Source organism: Coffea arabica, chromosome 2c (genome assembly GCF_036785885.1).
Source record: "Coffea arabica cultivar ET-39 chromosome 2c, Coffea Arabica ET-39 HiFi, whole genome shotgun sequence".
Classification (NCBI taxonomy): domain Eukaryota; kingdom Viridiplantae; phylum Streptophyta; class Magnoliopsida; order Gentianales; family Rubiaceae; genus Coffea; species Coffea arabica.
The window spans coordinates 14,898,389-14,918,149 of NC_092312.1; the positions used below are offsets into that span (position 1 = coordinate 14,898,389).

General features: G+C 40.5%; 2 protein-coding genes and 1 non-coding gene across 3 annotated transcripts; 1 reads left to right on the forward strand and 2 right to left on the reverse strand.

The window, feature by feature from the left end:
• Positions 1 to 5,744: 5,744 nt before the first annotated feature.
• Positions 5,745 to 9,655, reverse strand: LOC140035513 (uncharacterized). Its single transcript, XM_072076770.1, has 8 exons — positions 9,645 to 9,655; positions 8,974 to 9,574; positions 7,982 to 8,886; positions 7,603 to 7,673; positions 7,159 to 7,287; positions 6,908 to 7,024; positions 5,972 to 6,667; positions 5,745 to 5,908 (listed from the first exon to the last, which is right to left on the reverse strand). Exons 1-8 carry the CDS (start codon positions 9,653 to 9,655, stop codon positions 5,745 to 5,747), a joined length of 2,694 nt encoding a protein of 897 aa, XP_071932871.1.
• Positions 9,656 to 9,927: 272 nt separating this feature from the next.
• On the reverse strand, positions 9,928 to 10,848 carry LOC113723970 (uncharacterized). Its single transcript, XM_027246927.1, has one exon. It carries the CDS (start codon positions 10,846 to 10,848, stop codon positions 9,928 to 9,930), a length of 921 nt encoding a protein of 306 aa, XP_027102728.1.
• On the forward strand, positions 10,571 to 10,677 carry LOC113728280 (small nucleolar RNA R71). The gene has a single exon (XR_003458009.1). It is a non-coding gene; the product is annotated as a small nucleolar RNA R71 (small nucleolar RNA).
• Positions 10,849 to 19,761: the final 8,913 nt, after the last annotated feature.

Genomic DNA, 19,761 nt, shown 5'->3' on the forward strand with positions numbered 1-19,761 from the left:
TAATTACTAAAAAATCCTAATTACCACCACAATTAATTATAGAACAAATCCAAGTACTGGAGCAGGGATCTTAGGTGTGCAATGGGTTACTTGATTCACCCTGTTCCCGAAGAGTTTGCTTGATCCGATATACCAGATTTGTCTATAAAAATATTAATTTTGCGTACAATAACAAGTAGGGTCGATTCTACAGGGAGCGGGTAGAAAATTATTTCTTCCCAAGTCAATAGAATAAAAATTGGGGGATGATTAATGGAATGGAAGTGAAAAAAAAATAAATAAAATTCAAAAGATAACTCCACAAGTACAACTTACTAAAAATAGCAATTAATAAAATTCTACCCAAATGATCAACTGCTGAGGTACGGTCCAATTAAATGATCATCGATGCAAAGATATTTCATCCATTCATCACTAGGTTGGTTATAGTTATCAACAAGTTCTGACAACCAGCTCTTCCTTACTTTTTCGACAGACAAGATACGACCATTGACTGCTTCTCTAACCAGATAACAACCCTAGGTACGACCGTAGGAATTTAATTACCCAATTGCATTAAAGTTAGAAGAATCCAACCCTAACTAATAAACACGCTAAGAGAGTTTATTTAAACTAGATCTTACGTTTCCCCAATATAAAGCCAATTATGGTGGTTATCACTAGGTATCAACTAAATGAACAATTACGGATTCAATTTAGTTAATGTGACAGTAGGCTATTAAATTAAATCAAATACCCGACTGTTGATATTCAATTAATAAAATACCCATGAACAATTAATTCAGGAAACGCACGAATAGCAATAAATTGGAAGAAATAATGAAGATTCAATTAGATCTCACAGATATTATGGACCACGCCCTCACGTCAACCTTTGGGTAGATGAGATACTTAGCCGCTCCTCATCGTATCAATCACACGCGGGTTAATTGGTTCCATCCGCACAAACATCACAGAATTTAGAACGATGAAATACCGAAGAGGGAAAAAGGACAAAGTATTCCTTGTCTATGCATTGATGTTCGTACTGAAGCCCCAAAGTTCAACACGAAACCCACGAGAATTTGTACAGAGCCGAATCAAGAGTAAAGAAAGTCTAAAGCGTAAAAGCCAAAAGGAAAGAAAAGTCTACAATGGCTGACCAAGCGCCGAAAAATGAAAACTGATGTTAATGTCTCTTGAGCAGGAAAGAAACTCTCCAAAGAAAAGGACCCTCAATCCGCGTGTAAATCTTCTTTTTGTAATGCGCCGTCAGGAGAAAAGAAAGAAACGTCTGGAGCAAAGCTTCCTCTTTTGGGGCTTTAATCCTATGCTCCGGGCTCACGTGGACCCGATTCATTAGTTGGTCCTACTGCTAGAGATCATGGGTCCGGCTTTTCGGCAACATCTGCCTTTTCTGGCATGGGCACGCCCTGAGATGAAGGATCTTCTGGTAATTTGCCTCAAGAGACTACTTTTAATGCCAATCACCTATAATTCGCACAAATATGAAATATGAGTAAAACCTCAATACTTAGCGCAGTAAATAGCCAAAATTAGGACAAAATAACAGTGCAAAATGTGCCAAATAACCGCTCTATCAAACCCCCCCCACACCTAAACAATGCTTGTCCTCAAGCATTTCAGAGTTCAAAAGTACAACCAAAAGAGCAGAGGTCATGCAGTAGTCTATACTAACACAAGCATTTCAGATCCCTGACAATATCACCAAAATTAGAACACACCGGACATGTTGTAACTCAAAGAAAATATATGAATACTGGGAACGCTCAAATCAACATCACGGAATGCCATTACCATAGGCTTGCACATTTATCACATCTGCACCACTGAAAAGTGAACTAAATATATAAATCAAAGAGACTTTGATAGGGTTGTAATGGGGTTCAGGTGAAAGGCGGGATAAAAAGGTAAAGACAGGGGATAATGTGTCAAGAGAATGTTTGAAACCCACCATATAACCACAGTGCTTTACCGGAAAAGTTTCACAAACAAGGCAGTTTTCATTTGCTGTACACACTGTGCAAGTGCAAAAAAAAAAAATTTTCTCCTTTTTTTTTTTGCAAGGAAGGACATCTTGCAAGGCATGGGCACGCCCTGTAAGCCAAAGTCGCCTGATCACTTCCTTCACTTTGGTTTTTTTTTTTTTAAAGGGAGAACGTCTTGCAAGGCGTAGGCATGCCCTGTAAGACAGAGTCTTCTGATCAATGGCTTTTTGTCGATTTCTTCCCATTTCACAAGGATACCATCATACAGATCCTATCCTAACAACCCTTGCACCCCCAGATTTATTTGCTTTGCGCAAATGATGGAATTCAGACATCCCTTGACAACACAGAGGTGAACAAGAAAGTCTAAAGAGGTCTTGGGTTATCAACATGGATTACAACAACTCGACGGATACAAGCTCAAATTGGTTCATTATTGGGGGACAAGGTGAAGGCATAGTTTGCAGAAAGCTAAAGAAGGTCAAATCCTAAATGCTCTTATCATCTCAAATGCATCCAGTTCAACAAAATGTGGTCTTAACATGTATAAAATAGCAAGTTCTAGAATGTCAATACCATGTGCGGTACCCACTCAATCAAACAAAAATAGAGCGAACAAGAATAATATGCTCAAGCAAGGCTGAAAAGCTCCCAAAAGTTTCAAGAATTGGTCAAGTCCAGTGTATTCAACACTCAACAACACTGCCAAGGGAAAACAAAATGCATAGCTAGCATATTTACCTACATACACACGCACCTTGATTGTGTCATTCATCACAACAACATGCCCCAGCATTAACAAGCATAGAAATAAACAAAAAACCGACTAACTATAATGTTTTCATTTTTGTTTCATTTCTCCCTTTTTTTTTTAGAGTACAAAGCAAAAGGAACTAATGGAAGCCACTCCCCCACACCTAAGACTGACATTGTCCTCAATGTAGAAAAGACAAATAAAGTATTAGGAGAAAAGAATAGAAACTTCCCTGACCACCGAGGAGGGAAAGCGAGACACTAAGGCGGAGGAGGGTGAGGCGGGGTGAATCCAATGTGAGCGACGAAGGCCGCCTAATTCTCTGCCTGAATACGGGCGAAGACCTGTAGCGCCTCAAGACGGCCATCTAATCTCGACACCTGGGTGTTTAGCTCATCAAAAGAATTTTGGAGGTTCTGGTAGCGGGGGTCCCAAGCAGGAGGAGTATGAGAGGAGGACGGACCCGCCTGATCCGGATGGGGTGGAGAGTCAGTGGAGGGTGCAGTCAGAGGCACCTGGGGCTGTGGCCCGCCCTCACCAGGGGGAGTAAACTGATAGACATCTTCTACTTTGAATATAACCCCCATCCGCTCCAAACTGCGCAAATCCAGTGGCTCAATTTCTCGAGCTAGAGCGAAGTTGTGCTCTTTGTCGAGATCTAGCAATCCCAATCGAATGGCCAAGTGGGTAATGAGTGAGCCCAGAATGATCGATTTATTGCGCTTTTGGATGACTGATTGCATTTGAGTGGCTACCTAACATCCAAAATTAACCTGAACTTTTTGCGCATGCACCAAAGGAAATAAAATTCCGCCTTGGTAAGAGTGCCGGAGGAATCCTTCCGCCCCGAGAAATTGTGAGCCAAGAACCTGTGGATGACCCTCAAGACCGGATCCTTCAGTTGAGAGGTCTTGGACTGACTCGGATTGTACGGTTGCCGATCCGTGGACCACTCCCTCCAAATGTCAATATACTCAGTAGAAAACGGTCTGGTGTAGTCACAAGCACTGTTAATATATGCTCCAGTTGCAAGGATATCCTCACTGACAAACCCCAAAGTCAGATTAAACTCATTAATGGACATACTAAACTGGGTGCCTTGTAATCTGAATTGAATAATCTCCGGTTCATCCAAAGTAATGAATTCATTTCTGGTGAACTCGAAGGTGGAGTAGAATTCGCAACATAGCTCCTCAAACGTAGGGTAGTCAATGATTAGATACTTTTGCCAACCTATTGCCGAGAACAACTGTTCAACTTCTCGTGCAATTCGCAGATGGTCCAGGGTTGGGGCATGGAAGCACTTACAAGGAGCAAAAGGGCGGTGCACCAAGCTATTAAACAGGTCCTGTTGGGCCCTTGTAAGATTAGCGACCGGTTCCCCCCACTCCCCAGGAGACATGGTGCTCTTACTCAGGCCCAAACGGGACTGAATGGGGGGTTGAACCGGGGCTCGTCTCTTACAAGGTTGGGACCCAGATGGCCCAGCAGCCATTGCCTTCTTTGGAGGCATCCAGGGACCACAGGCGAAGTGTAAATCAGCTCAAAGACAACCACCCAATCACCAAAAGCAGATAGGGGACCACAGTCAACAATTAATATTCGATCGTCAGTAGCCCAATAGCAAAGAGGGAACACAATTTCCCCACCACACGCCGACAAGGCAGCAAACACAAAAGGTCTCCCACTGGTGTCACGTGGCCGACAACAATAAAGAAAACAGGTCCAACAACGTACAAATTGTAATAACAGTCAATAATAGTCAACAATCAGTGAGACACTGACCACAAGTGCCAACTAACAGATTCTCAAGAGCCCACAGATGTCCCCCAAGACAGATAATTAATCGAAGACAGATATGAAATCGCACCCTTTTTCAGTCAATCAGTCAAATGGTCCCTCGATAAAATCAACAAGTATGTCAACTCGACAGGAGGCAAAAATTCAGCAATAGAAATCGCAAATCGAGGTCACCAATTCAACAAGAGAGACAAATAGGGGTACCACTTTTACGCTTTGGTCCACGCTGGAGGAGGCCGTGAAGGTGGCGCACGGCGAAGAAGAAGAGTTGGCGAGGAAGGCCGAGCGCTGTAGGAGGTTGCGCACTGGGCGCGCGATGGAGCAGCAGAGAAGATGGAGCAGGCGCGCAGGGGGTCTGGCGCACAGACGCGCGGCCTGTCGAGCGCGGTGCTGAGGCTTGGGCCCGCGATGGAGAGGAACGCGCGCGGTGGGTCTGGCTGCCGGGCGCGCTGGAGCTTAGGCGTAGGGCTGGCTGCTGTCGCGCGCGCGGGCGTGTGGGAGGAGCTGGTACGCACGGTCGCTAGGCGCGCTGGAGTGGCGCACAGAGAATGCGCCTGGTGGTCGCACTGCGGGTGCACGCGGCTGACGAGGCGCGCAAGGATGGCGGTGGTGCGGCGCTGAAGGGAGAAGAGGCGCTACGGCTGCAAACTGTGGCGTCGGGGCAACGGCGACGCGCGACGGGAATTGGGAGATTGGAGGTGGGCGGCGTGCTATGGTCAGTGGCGGCGGACAGACCAACAAGAAAAGAGGAAAAAGAAAGTGAAATCAGGACTAAACAGAGAAATTGGAAGAGTTATTGCTCAATTCCACGGACAGTGACAAGATTAGAGAGGACAGAGGCAAGAGAAGAGTGGAAAAATAGAGCCTTGGTTGAAGTTTTTTTTTTTTTTTTTTTTTTACTTTCGTTATCAGAGGGGTTGGAAGGTGTGGGCACACCTTGGAGGACCTGGTCTTCTGACCATCGCATCTTAGTGCTGCTTCAAAAGTATTTTTGTCAAGGTGTGGGCACGCCTTGAGACTGCCAGTCTCCCACTTGCTCAGGACACCCGGTGCACCCCTTCCAAGGCGTGGGCACGCATTGGAACTGCTAGTCTTCTGTCCATCACCACAAAAACAAACAAAACTGAAAAATCGCTGAGTAATGAAGAATGATCACAACTGATACTATAATCCTTAGGTTGCCTCCCAAGCAGCGTCTTTTTTTAACGTTTTTGGCTAAACACGGCCTTCAATTGTTTAGACCCACCACTTGGATCATCAAGGAATATAACCTCTACTTGCTCACTATTAAACCCTTCATAATAGGGTTTCAAACGATGACCATTGACCATGAACTTCTTCTCCATTTTCAGACTTTGGATCTCCACTGCACCATAATGAAAAATATTTGAGATAACAAATGAACCAATCCAGCGTGAACGCAACTTACCTGAAAAGAGCTTGAGTCTCGAGTGATAGAGTAGAACTTTCTGCCCAATGACAAATGACTTTCTTGAGACTTGTTGGTCATGAAAAATCTTACTCTTCTCTTTATAAATTGTGGCGTTCTCATAGGCTTCATTCCTTAGCTCCTCCAACTCTTGTAGTTGGAGCTCTCGATGTCCTCCGGCCTCCATAAGATCCATGTTACACCGCTTGAGCGTCCAAAATGCTCTGTGTTCAAATTTCACTGGGAGGTGGCAAGCCTTCCCAAAAACTAACCTGTATGGGGACATCCCAATCGGTGTTTTATATGCGATGCGATAGGCCCAGAGAGCATCTTCCAACTTCAAACTCCAGTCTTTCCTATCAGGCCGCACCATCTTCTCTAGAATTGACTTGACCTCCCTATTTAACACTTCGGCCTGACCATTCGTCTGCGGATGGTAGGAGGTGGATATTTTGTGGAGCACGCCATACTTCCGAAACAATGCCGTGATCGTCTTATTGCAGAAATGGGTGCCCCTGTCACTCACTATGGCTCTTGACATTCCAAAGCGGACAAAAATGTTAGACTTTATAAATTCTGCAACCACTCTCGAATCGTTAGTCCGGGTGGCTTTTGCCTCCACCCATTTGGAAACATAGTCAACAGCAAGTATAATGTACAAGAAACCAAAAGACGAGGGGAAGGGACCCATGAAATCTATACCTCAGACATCGAAAATTTCAACAAATAGCATGGGAGTTTGACTCTTTTGGTCTCTGCGAGAGATATTCCCTACCCTTTGACACTTGTCACACGATTTACAAAACAAGTATGCATCTTTAAACAGAGTAGGCCAATAAAAACCACTTTCTAACACTTTACGAGCTGTCCGCTTTGACCCAAAGTGCCCTCCACATGCAAATGAATAACAAAAAGTCAAAATAGACTGGAACTCACTTGCACTTACACATCTTCTTATCATCTGGTCCGAGCATTGCCTCCACAGGTACGGTTCATCCCAAATATAGTGCTTGGCATCACTTTTTAGCTTATCTCTTTTAGCCTTTGGCCAACCTGTAGGTAATTGATTCGTTACCAAAAAATTGACAATATCAGCGTACCAAGGTATTGACGAATCAATGGCTAATAATTGTTCCTCAGAAAATGATTCTCTTAACGGTAGTCCTCTTGATTTGTGAGCAACCGACTCAAATGATCAACCACCAAATTCTCGGCTCCGCTCTTATCCTTGATCTCTAGATCGAACTCCTGCAGGAGCAAGATCCACCTGATTAGCCTTGATTTTGCATTTTTCTTCGTCAACAAGTACCTCAAGGCTGCATGATCAGAAAAAACAATCACTTTTGCACCCAATAAATATGACCTAAATTTTTCTAGTGCAAAAACAACAGCGAGTAATTCTTTCTCCGTCGTGGAGTAGTTGAGTTGGGCCCCATTCAATACCCTCGAGGTATAGTAGATCGCGTGTGCCGCATTTCCTATCCTTTGCCCCAATACGGCCCCTACGGCATAATCACTAGCGTCACACAAAATTTCAACCAATTTTGTGGTTGAATGATGGGCAGCGACGTCAACGAGTCCTTTAATTTATCAAAAGTTACCTTGCATTCGCTAGTGAAGTCAAAGGGTACGTCCTTCTGCAGTAACTTCAACAGGGGTGCTCCTATCTTTGAAAAGTCTTTGATAAACCTCCTGTAAAATCCTGCATGGCCCAAAAAAGAACGTACTTTTCGTACACATATGGGGTAAGATAGAGCAGAAATAAGATTTATTTTAACTTTGTCCACCTATATTCCCTTAGCCGACATAACGTGCCGTAAGACAATGCCATGATCTACCATAAAGTGACACTTCTCCCAGTTAAGAACCAAGTTCGTCTCTATGCACCTTTTCAGAATTAAACCCAGATTCTCAAGACATTCATCAAAACTATCCCCGTACACACTAAAATCATCCATGAACACCTCAATTATTTTTTCCACTTATTCTAAGAAAATATTTACCATGCACCTTTGAAAAGTTGTTGAAACATTGCAAAGACCGAAAGGTATCCTACGATAAGCAAACGTACCAAATGGGAATGTGAACGTGGTCTTCTCTTGGTCCTCTGGTCCTATCGCGATATGGAAGTACCCTGAAAAATCATCTAAGAAACAATAGTAAACACAACCCGCCAATCTCTCAATCATTTGGTCAATAAAGGGGAGAGAAAAATTGTCCTTTTTTGTTACAGAGTTTAGTCTCCGGTAGTCAATGCATTGACGCCAACCAGTAGCTTTCCTAACTGGGACCATATCACCCTCTTGGTTCTCCTCTACAGTAACTCCCGCTTTCTTTGGGACCACCTGAACCGGGTTCACCCAAGGCCTGTCTGAAATAGCGAAGATGATCCCTACCTCCAGGAGTTTGAGTATCTCCTTCTTCACAACCTCCATCATTAAGGGATTCAATCTTTGCTGTGCTTGCCTCACCGGCTTTGCATCAGCCTCGAGTCTTATCCGATGCATGCACAAGGACGGGCTTATCCCTTTGATATCGGCTATGCTCCACCCGATTGCCTCCTTGTGATTTCTAAGGAGTCGCACCAATCTTTCCTCCTGACTTGGAAACAGATGAGCAGAGATAATCACAGGAAGTGTCTCTCTGTCTCCCAAGAATACATACTTTAAATGTTTCAGGAGGGGTTTGAGTTCCAAATCCGGTGCCTGCACAACTGACGGCAATAGTTTTGCATGAGTTTCTAGCACAAAAAGAGAAGTAAGCTCATACATTGAAGAAACCGTGGGTAGTGAGTGCAAGACTTCAACTGCATGGTGCAACTCATCCCTCATGTCCACATCAAGGGATGCACCCAACTCAAGAGGCTTAATTAGGGCCACTTGTAGTGCGTCTTCACCACCTAACTCGAAAGTTTCCTGTACAAGAGGCTCAATAACACTCAAAACAAAGACTGAGTTAGATTCTTTTGGATATTTCATCGTCTAAAAAATATTAAAATTCACAGTTTCACCATCAAATTTCATTGATAAAGTGCCCTCATTCACATCTATTTTGGTCCTGGCAGTGCTAAAAAACGGTCTACTTAACAAGATAGGCGATGGATTTAACGACCTTTCATCTCCCATGTCCAAGATATAAAAATCTGTAGGAAAAATTAATTCATTCATCTGAACCAAGACATCCTCAACTATTCCCTCAGGATAGGCATTAGTGTAGTTGGTTAGTTGGATTATGATGGTTGTTTCTTTAAGGGGTCCTAGATTTAGAGACGTATAAATGGTTTTTGGCATCACATTGATTGACGCCCCTAAATCCAACATGGCCTTCCTGATCAGCGTATTCCCAATCTTACAAGGGATCGTAAAGATACTTGGATCCCCACATTTGGGCGGAAGCTTCCTTTGGAGTATGGCTGATACGTTCTCTCCCACCGCTACTCTTTCATCTCCTCTCAACTTTCTCTTATGAGTGCACAAGTTCTTGAGAAATTTTGCGTATTTCGGCACTTGCTTGATTGCTTCCAACAAAGGAATGTTGATCTCCACTTTTCTGAACACCTCCAGGATCTCTTTCTCCTTCTCCACCTTCTTTGTCTTCTCGAATCTACATGGAAAAGGAGGTAAGTTAGATTTAATGGGTACAGAGGGAGTGAGAGTTACCTCAGGATTTTCACGGATGTGTCATTCCTCTTCCATCTCCTTCTCGATTTCATCTTCACTCTTGTTATTCAAGTTCGTGGCTTTGGGTCCTTCCACTTCTCTACCACTCCTCAGTGTCATGGCACTTACATTCCTGGGGTTTGCTTCAGGCTGCGAAGGCAATTTCCCATAGACATGGGACTCCAAGCGATTAATGGCAGTTGCCATTTGACTCATTTGAATCTCCATGTCTTTCATGCTCGCTCTGGTGTCCTATTGAAACTGAGTAGAGCTTGCGACCAAGGACCTAGTCTCTTACTAGAGTTGAGCAGTGGTCGTGACTAAGGTCCTAGTCTCTTGCTGGAGCTGAGTGGTGGTTGTTGCCAAACTCTTGACAATTTCCTCCAAAGAATTTCCTGAGCTAGAGGACGAGGGTTGAGCCTTTGGTTGCCACGGTTGTTGGAATCCTGGTGGACAATTAAAAAATGAATTATGTGGCTTGTTACCATAACTAAAATTGGGGTGGTCTCGCCAACCTGGATTGTATGTGCTGGAGTATGGGTCGTACGGTCTTCGAGGCACCGGCACGCCTCCAGCCATGTTCACTTGTTCAGCCCCATCCTCTTGCAACAAAGGGCACGAGTCAGTGGGGTGGCCCACATTTATGCAAATTCCACAAGCCTTTGCTTGATGCATGTTTCCCACAGCTAATTGTCGAACGAAAGATGTCAGCTCCGATATCTGCTGCTGAATGGACGACGTCTCTACTTCATTGACCCTACGGGTAGGGTTACTCTCACGGAAGCCAAACTGTTGAGAATTCTTTGCCATCGACTCAATGAACAGCCATGCTTCTCTCGGGATTTTATTTGCCAGTGCTTCCCCGCTCGCAGCATCTATGATACTCCTGTCTGACGGTTGGAGTCCCTCGTAGAAGTATTGGATCAATAATTGTTCACTAATTTGATACTGTGGGCATCTAGTGCATAACTTATTGAACCTTTCCCAGTAATCATATAGAGATTCTCCAGGATACTGCTTAATACTGCATATCTCTTTTCTTAGACTTGCACCCCGGGATACAGGAAAGAATTTTTTAAAAAATTTCTTCTTAACCTGGGCCCATGTGGTGATAGTACCTGCAGGTAGGTAGTATAACCAATCCTTTGCTGCGTCCTTAAGGGAGAAAGGAAATGCCCTGAGTTTAATCTGCTCCTCTGTAATGCCTGGAGGCTTCATACTGGAGCATACCACATCGAACTCTTGGATGTGTTTATGGGGCTCCTCACCTGAGAGGCCATGGAACGTGGGTAAAAGGTGAATTAATCCTGACTTCAGCTCGAATGAGGTGTTTTCAGCCAATGTTGGAAATATGATGCATAAGGGTTACTGGAGCAATTCTGGAGCGGCCAACCCCCTTAGTGTCCTTGCATTCGCCATAAGGGTGTCCTTTTGACCTTGATCACTTAAACTATCACTACTTGAATCTGATGATTCGATCTCTGAATCTAATTCCTGAGAAGCTATGCTAGACTGCTCCTCTCTGAGTTGCCTAGTCTCTTTTCTAGTTCGGCGCGCAGTTTTCTCTACCTCCGGATCAAAAATCAAGTCACCTGTGCGAGAAGAACGAAGCATAAACTAGAAAAATGCCAGACAAATCCAAATAAAATAACTTAGAAAGAAACGAAATTAATCAAAACACTGCTCCCTGACAACGGCGCAAAAAATTGACAGGTATCGAGCTTGTACAATAATAATTACCTACTCAAGAGAAATACAGATTTTGTATATAGTAGTGAGTAGGATCGAATCCACAGGGACTGGAGAGAAATTTATTTCTTTCCAAGTCAATAGAATAGAATAGGGGGATAATTAATGAGATGAAAATAAAAATGAAATAAATAAAATTCAAGAGCTAACTCGACAAGTTCTATTTACTAAAAATAGCAATTAATAAAATTCTACCCAAAGGATCAACTGCTCAGGCACGGTCCAATTAAATGATCACCGATGCAAAGATATTTCATCCATTCATTACTAGGTTGGTTATAGTTATCAACAAGTTCTGACAACCAGTTCTTCCTTACCTTTTTGACAGTCAAGGTACGACCATTGACTGCTTCTCTAACCAGATAACAACCCTAGGTACAATTATAGGAATTTAATTACCCAATTGCATTAAAACTAGAAGAATCCAACCCTAACTAATAAACACGCTAAGAGGGTTTATTTTACCTAGATCTTACGTTTCCCCAACATAAAGCCAATTATGGTGGTTGTCACTAGGTATCAACTAAACGAACAATTACGGATTCAATTTAATTAATGTGACAGTAGCTATTAAATTAAATCAAATATCCCGTCGTTGATATTCAATTAATAAAATATCCATGAACAATTAATTCAGAAAACGCACGAATAGCAACAAATTGGAAGAAATAATGAAGATTCGATTAGATCTCACAGATATTATGGACCGCGCCTTCGCGTCAACCTTTGAGTAGAGGAGAAAATTAGCCGCTCCTCATCCTGTCAAGCTCGCATGAGTTGATTGATTTCATTCAATTAATTGCCGAAGAATTGAGGAAGGTGAATTAATTGAAGAAATAACCGAGAAGGCCCTGACTCCACCTTCGTTTTGGAGCCGTAATTACAAAGCAAAAGGCTAACCGAAATTGTCCAGAGCAAGCGTAAAAGTCAAAAAGGAAAATAGCCGTCTGGCCTATTCTAATTGCTACCGAAGAGAAGAAAGAAAAAAGGGAAAAATCGTCTGACAGATCTAGGAAAAGAAAACTAAAGCTAAAAGTATTGATTGATCGTGAATCTGGCTTTTCTATTCTTTTATAGCCGCCGCAGGAGAAAAACATTAGGAACAAGGCTTTTTGTCCAAGGGCTCTGATCTTACGCATCTGGTCCACGTAGACCGGGTATCTTAATTGGGTCTCCTGCTATTGATCCCGCGGATCTGGCTTTTCGGCAACATCTACCTTTTCTGGCGTGGGCACGCGCTGAGATGAAGGGTCTTCTGGAAATTTGCCTCAAGAGATTACTTTTAACGCCAATCATCTATAATTCATACAAATATGAAATATGAGCAAAACCTCAATACTTAGCACAGTAAGTAACCAAAATTAGGACAAAATAACAGTGCAAAATGTGCCAAATAACTGCTCTATCAAACTCTCCTGGATGAAAAGAATGCTCAGTCACAAAGTTGTTCCAGTTCTGGTGAAAGATCTTTGCTTCATGCCGATGGCATAACTTTTGTATCCATTGGTGAGAATAATTGTTGGTGTTCTGTTCTCATTAAGCTGAATATCAGCATACTGTGGAAGTTCCTGTTGACAACAGGTATGCATTCTTAGCTGGCATACTGGACAATGAAGCTGAGAATATATTCTATAGAAAATAATCATTTACCAAGCTGTATTTAGATTGAGGAGTGTAAAACTGGTAGAACGAAACAAATGATGACCAATCATGCTTGAAAAATTGATTTATGCATGACATGATAGTAGTTAAATTGACCTGTGGAGCTGTATCATCTGTACATATTAAAAGAAGGTGTAAGTGTAAGCGTTATTAGTAAAGTAAATAAACAAAGTATAGTTAAATAGGAAGGTTAACCTTCAACATTGAGATTAATGCTTGGTAACATAGGCAAAGGAAGCGTCCATTGCATGAGAATATGTGACTGTGAAGTACAAAAAGCCATAGTATCATAGGATAAATTGCCTTTGATTCACAGGAAAAGCATATTAGCTTCATCAATCAGATTCGGAGCACAATAAGTTTCCCAGCCTTCCTGAAAACACCTGTCTTTGATTTTTATTTCCCAGCAGTGAAGACCATGATATAATTTAATGGTCATGCCATCTTGAAATCCCATTGAATTAAATACAGTTGCTGAAATCTCCTATAAATGACAAATACAAATAAGGTTGCTTATTATGCCAAGAAGAAGGAAAGAAAGAGATTATGTTGTCATTGACTAACTTGTTTGGCTTTACTTGAACAAAAAAGAACATAACACCATGGTTGTCCTATTGGTACGTCCTGAGAACCAAGGGCAATTGTATCTAGCAAAAAAGTTAAAGCATAAGATGAAGGAAATGTTTAACAAAGAAACAATATACATAAGTATAAAAGAGGAAATGAAAGTATACCTGCATCTGTAAAAGCTTCAGGAGAAAGAGTGGTTATAGTATGCAACCACTGGGCAATTGAATCGAAAGAATAAAAAGATGGTTCACCTGTATGTTTTATTAGTTGTGGATAGCTTTCCATGAATTTTTTTTTTGATATAATAGATGGTTTGTTCTTCAGAAGTTTTAACCATCGTTGCTGCATGAATTTTTGTTTTATCAAACGTACATAGGAAGAATCTAGTCTTATTTCCTTAAGGAACTGCCAACCACTTCTTGAAGGGATTTTTTGGTTTAGTCATTACTAATTGGAAAGGCAGAAGAGGAAGGAACTATAAAATAACAAAACTTTAGTATTAGAATAAGAGCTATGGGACTAATAGGAAAAACTGGCATTGCAAAGGAAACCTGTTCATATGTTTATATAGCCTAAAACTATGAAGAAGCTGTCTGTATTTAATCGCAGAACATTAAAATGGTAGTAAAAATGGTAGGTGAATGGAAGTAATAACCAAAAAAGCTGCATAAGAATAATAAATTTCTACTGCCAAATTGATGCTAACTGCGTTCAATTCTACAGTTGAAGACCTATTGCTCTACTGGCAATTACCCAATGCTAGTTAGTATATAAAGTCAATGGCAGAGATTTATATAAAACAGCTAGAAATTTCTAAAAATAGTGCATCACTAATTACGCGAAGGGGACAAGCATCCAAATGATCTTCCTGTATAGGAAAGCATCAGAGAAGTACGTGATGAACTTAATGAGCCACTGCAATACTATGCAGAAAATGGAGTAAAAAAAATAGCTAGCTTTACTCTGACACACATTAACTTAAGAAAATAAATTCCAACAGGTCTAAATAGGAGACTATTTTCTCAGCAAACTCAGCAGAGCATACTTAATTATAAAAATCACTGTTGCATCATAAGCATAATAAGTTAAGGATTTCGAGAATAGAGTTAAAGTTGCAATACAATTTGCCAAAAGCAACTGATAAGTATTCAGTTTGCTTAATCAATTTAATGCCAAGTAAAGTGAGCTCAGAACAGAGGCAACCATTAAAGCAAAGAAGAGGCTTGCTTAACAACATTAGTTAATTCTGAACTATTTGTTTCGCTTCTTCTTTGCAGCAGATTCTTCAGATCCATTAAATGTTTCAAGAAGACAGCGGCGTGTTTTCGATGATGATTCTGTTTTTTCTGCAAAAGAAAGTTATGAACGAAGTAAAACGATCAGGTTAAAACGTAAATAGCAGTGTCTTGATTTTCATTGATTTCATAAAGGAAGTCAAATAACTATGTTAAGGAATCTGAAACTATTATCTTAGGAAAATCAGACTGCATAACAAACAGAAGGAAGTATATACCTGGAGATAAATGTGCAGAGGCTGTGCTTTCAGGGGTATTGTTCTGAACTTTTGAGCCGACAGGTGATTGGCATCCGAATGAGGCATTTTCAGCATTTTCTTCAAAATAGTATGCAACAGTGTAACGCTGTTATGATCCATCATTTTTTGTATTCCCTGGTTTGAGCTGCACTATGAACATCTTACCCTTTAATTCTTCATGGAGTTTGTTTAATGGTAGTTCCTCATTCTGTAAATCAATGCTGGGTTTAGAAAACTTCATCATATAGGCATCAGTCATAGAATCTTTTGAGTAAGTAAAGAGAATGCGTATTCAAACCCTATTGAAGTAATCCATTGCTTGTAAAGCAGTAAACCCAAGCAAAGCCTCAGCTTGTTCACCAAAAATGGATGCAGTTATTATGTCAGTGTGATCAGTAAGGTCAATATCAAAGCGACATCTGCAATTAATGTAAATAACAAAGGAAATGAATATATGTGTAGAATGTTAAGTAAATTAAGAAAGGTTTATTAACTACAATAAGTATCTTTCCTTGGCTGAGCAGATTGCTTTTCATTGCAATGGTTGCAGGTGTAAGTGCACCCATAGTCAGCATCAGTTAGCCGTCGGCATTTCACACATGCCATATAGTAATATTTTTGTAAGATGTGCTCAAAAGAAAACATACACTTGACCCAGGAAACCTTTTAGGAAAAAAAACAATGTTAATTGATGTATAACAAATATTAGAGTATAATTGAAAACATATTTGGAAAAAATATAAAAGGTAGTAGATACTTGCTGTTTCTGTTGGAAGAACATCTGATATAGTAGTTAGTTTCTGTTGAGGGCCATAAAACATCTTAAGAGACTAGTGTAAGACCCAAAGACAACCTAAGAGGGGGTGAATTAGGTTGATTAAAAATACTTTATTGAGTTTATGCACTTTTTCTTTAATAAAAATTTACCTTCTTTTCTATTAGTGATCAACCAAGTAAATTTAAAGAAGAGAGCAATGTTGATCAGAAATAAGAGTGTATATAAGCAATGAGAATTTTATTAAATAAAAGGAATAAGATAGAGTATCAAACCGATTGTCTACCAAGCTTTCCTCAAACTTGAAAACCAATCACAAAGATGAGCACCTTCTTGACAGGTGCCGAACCTGTGCAATAATAATAAATAAATCCTAACTACCACCTGAAACAGTCAGTAATCAATTCGAGTACTGGAGCAGGGACTCTAGGTGTGCAATGGGTTACTTGATTCATCCTATTCCTGAAGAGTTTGCTTAATCCGATATACCTGAATTAATTATTTAACTGAATTTCCTAACTAGTAGACAGGGGTAAGCAGGGTCGTCTCCTCAGGGACTAGCAAGATATTTTGTTTCTTTTCAAATCGGGATTAATGGGGGGTTTTGATATCAAATGCCAACTAAATAAATTAAATGCAGAAAATTATTAATTTAAAGAAATAACTAAGAGAAACTCTAGCCAAGGGTGCACTTCAGAAATGGTTCATACACTGATCATTGATGCAAAAATAATCCCAACATTTATTAATAGATTGGTTATAGTTGTCATGCACGCGATAAACAACCAACTCGTCCTTAATTTATCGATAGCTAAGGTACGACCGTTAGCTATTTCTCTAACCCAAAAACAACCCTAGGTACGACCGTAGGATTTAATTTCTAGGTTGCATTAATAATTAGAAAGGCCCAATCCTAACTAACAAACAAGCTACGATGGTTCATTTAAGCCAGATCAAATATTCCCCTGACACAAATCCAATTATGCCAGTTGCTACTGGAATAGAAATAACGAACAATTACGGATTCAATTACCCCTATATAGCAAAATAGCCTATATGAACAATTAATTATTGCGCACTAATCAATCATACATAAGGCTATAACAATTAGAAACAGGAAATATATAAATATTAATAAATGGAGGAAATAGTTAAAATAAATTCGATCTCACAGTAATTGCTGAACCAAATCGTCAGCTGTCCCCTTGACTAGAATTAGGGGTTTAGTTCCCCATTAGTGAACAGGCCGCGCGTACAAGGTAGGGAAGGGTCATCGATGCGTTCTTTCTTTTTGGTGTCAGGCAAGCATACGAGAAAGACTTTCAATTGCTTGATTTCTCGGTCAAGGCTAATCAAAAAGCCAAGGAATTCCCAAAGTCAACCAAAAGATGAAAGGCAATACAAAGTCAACAATAATGGCTCCTTTTGCTTCTCCTATCTGTCAAACGAAATCATACGAGAAAGGTTTTTCAATTGTTTGATTTCGATCAAAGCTAATGAAAAGTTCACCAACATTCGAAGTCAACAAAAGTGGCTATTGTATGCTGCCTCTCTCTCTACAAAGCTGCGGCCGTCTCTCTGCTTTTAGAGCAAAAGAAAAACTAAAACAAAGGAACAAAAAAACAACTCCCCCTAACCTAAGCCGCGCGAGAGATAAATAAACTCCCCAATAGCCGGAAATTGTTACTTGTTCAAAATTGCCACCAGACTCCCTCAAAATAAAATAAAATAATATCTATTACAATTAAGTCTCTTCAGCTTCTCAATCGGACCCCACAGCGACAAATCTTCTAAGTTTTGATTTTAAGTACTTTTCAGCGTCCATTCCTGCAATTAGCATCAAAATAAAATATCAGTAGAATCCACCCAATTAATGAAAGTATTTAGTCAATTAGTTGTGCAATAATGCCCAAAATACCCACTAAAATGCATCCTATCAATCTCCCCCACACCTGAACTATGCTTGCCCTCAAGCATAATTAACTGAGAAGTACAATCAAGATACGAAGCTAATCACAGCAGTTCATACCAAAAACGGCATCCCAAATTCCCCAATAACCTCATCGAAATCAGAATATACCAAATCAACAATGCTCACAGTTCAAAGTGCACTCATTCACTCCAAAGTGTATATGAAATGTATATAAGATGGCTCTCAAATCAACACAATAGAATGACACTACCATAAGCTTGCTCATATATCATATCTCCACCACTTACTCATGAATTTAAATGCAGCAATCAAGGGACCTTGCAAGGTTGTAATGGGGCTAGGGTGAGAAGGTAGGATTAAAAGGAGTCAAAAGGGTGCAAAAGTATAAAGAAAGTGTCCAGAAATTCATTACATAGATTCTTGCACATTTGAAATTTAAAGGCATCTCAACCATCACACAAGTGAAGTGAATTAGCACTTGCCACAACCTTCGCCTTTCTCCTTTTTTCATTCATCTATTTCCCCTCTCGTTTTCTTTCCTTTTTTGTTTTCTTCTTTCCCCTTTTTTTCTTTTGCTTCTTTTTTTTCAATACTCCCAACCAGCACCCTAAAAGTCAACTTTACTTGCTGGTTTCCTGCACAAGTGAAGTGAATTAGCACTTGCCAAAACTAAAATGCTTCGGTTACAAGAACTTCACACTACTTGGAGAACAAATCTTACTTAGGAGACTATTTTCTAGCTAAAATATCTCTTAAGATCTTGTAAACGAAGTGTGCAAAAGTCACTCCCTGGTTCAGAATCGTTTGTATTTAAAGGGGACCAAAAATGGGTTTCATTTATGCTTCCAACGGATAGAAGGCAGATGAAGAGTCAGCTAGCCGTTGGGGCTGTCGGACGTCCAACAGCTTGTTCATCGTCCGAACACATCGTCCGAAAATCAGTCAAGTTGTCATTCGGACGTCCAATGGGATTTTATCGTTCGACAGCTTCTGCGTCCGAACGTCGTCAGAGAGTCATAAAAACTTTACGAAATTTTTCGGACGTCCGACGTGATCGATGTGCGTCCGATCCTCCTGGACGTCCAATGATTCCTCATGAGCGTCCGACAGAGTTTCCTTCTTGATGTTCTTCATCCTTTCGGACGTCCGACAGCTTCCTTTCGGACATCCGACATGAGTGCCCTGTTTTTGCTTTTTCTTTTGGTTGATTTTCTTTCCTTGACACCTTTGTACCTGATTCTCTAAAAAGCAAAACACTTATATTTGAAGAGAATTAGATAAATATTTCAAAGTGCTTTGTGATCATCAAAATCAAGAATAACAACTGGTTAGTATATGATTTCTCATTGCTGACAACAAGCAGTTCCTTTTCATTTCTGCATGCCCTGTATATACAAAATAGAAGGGAACAAGATAAATCAATGCTAAGCTAGAAGTCCTAACTGAGAACGTAAAAATGCATTTATATAACAATAATCACCAATTTTTCAACGTTCTTGCATCTCTTATAGGTGGATCAACAATAATAATCGAATCATTCCTTGTTGAGAGTGATATTCCTGTTCCAAGGATAACACTGACATGATTTCAGCTGATAAAGAAACTGCACTTAACAAGCTTGCAGCAGAAATGATTTAGCTACTTAAATTACTGTTGTAAGTAACAACTTTAAACCTACGACATAAAATGACTGGATGCTTGTTGCTTCGATCAATAATTAGCTTGCCTTCATTCTCAACAAATGCATTCCACAAAGATAACACAGTAGGAATCATCCTAATATTCAAGCATCAGATTAACAAACATTTGTCGGAGAAACCGCTTAAATAGTTCTTTTTTTAACTTGAAAGATTATGAAACTTAGATGAATGACATACTCTTCATTCACAATGAGAAATCTCTGCACAA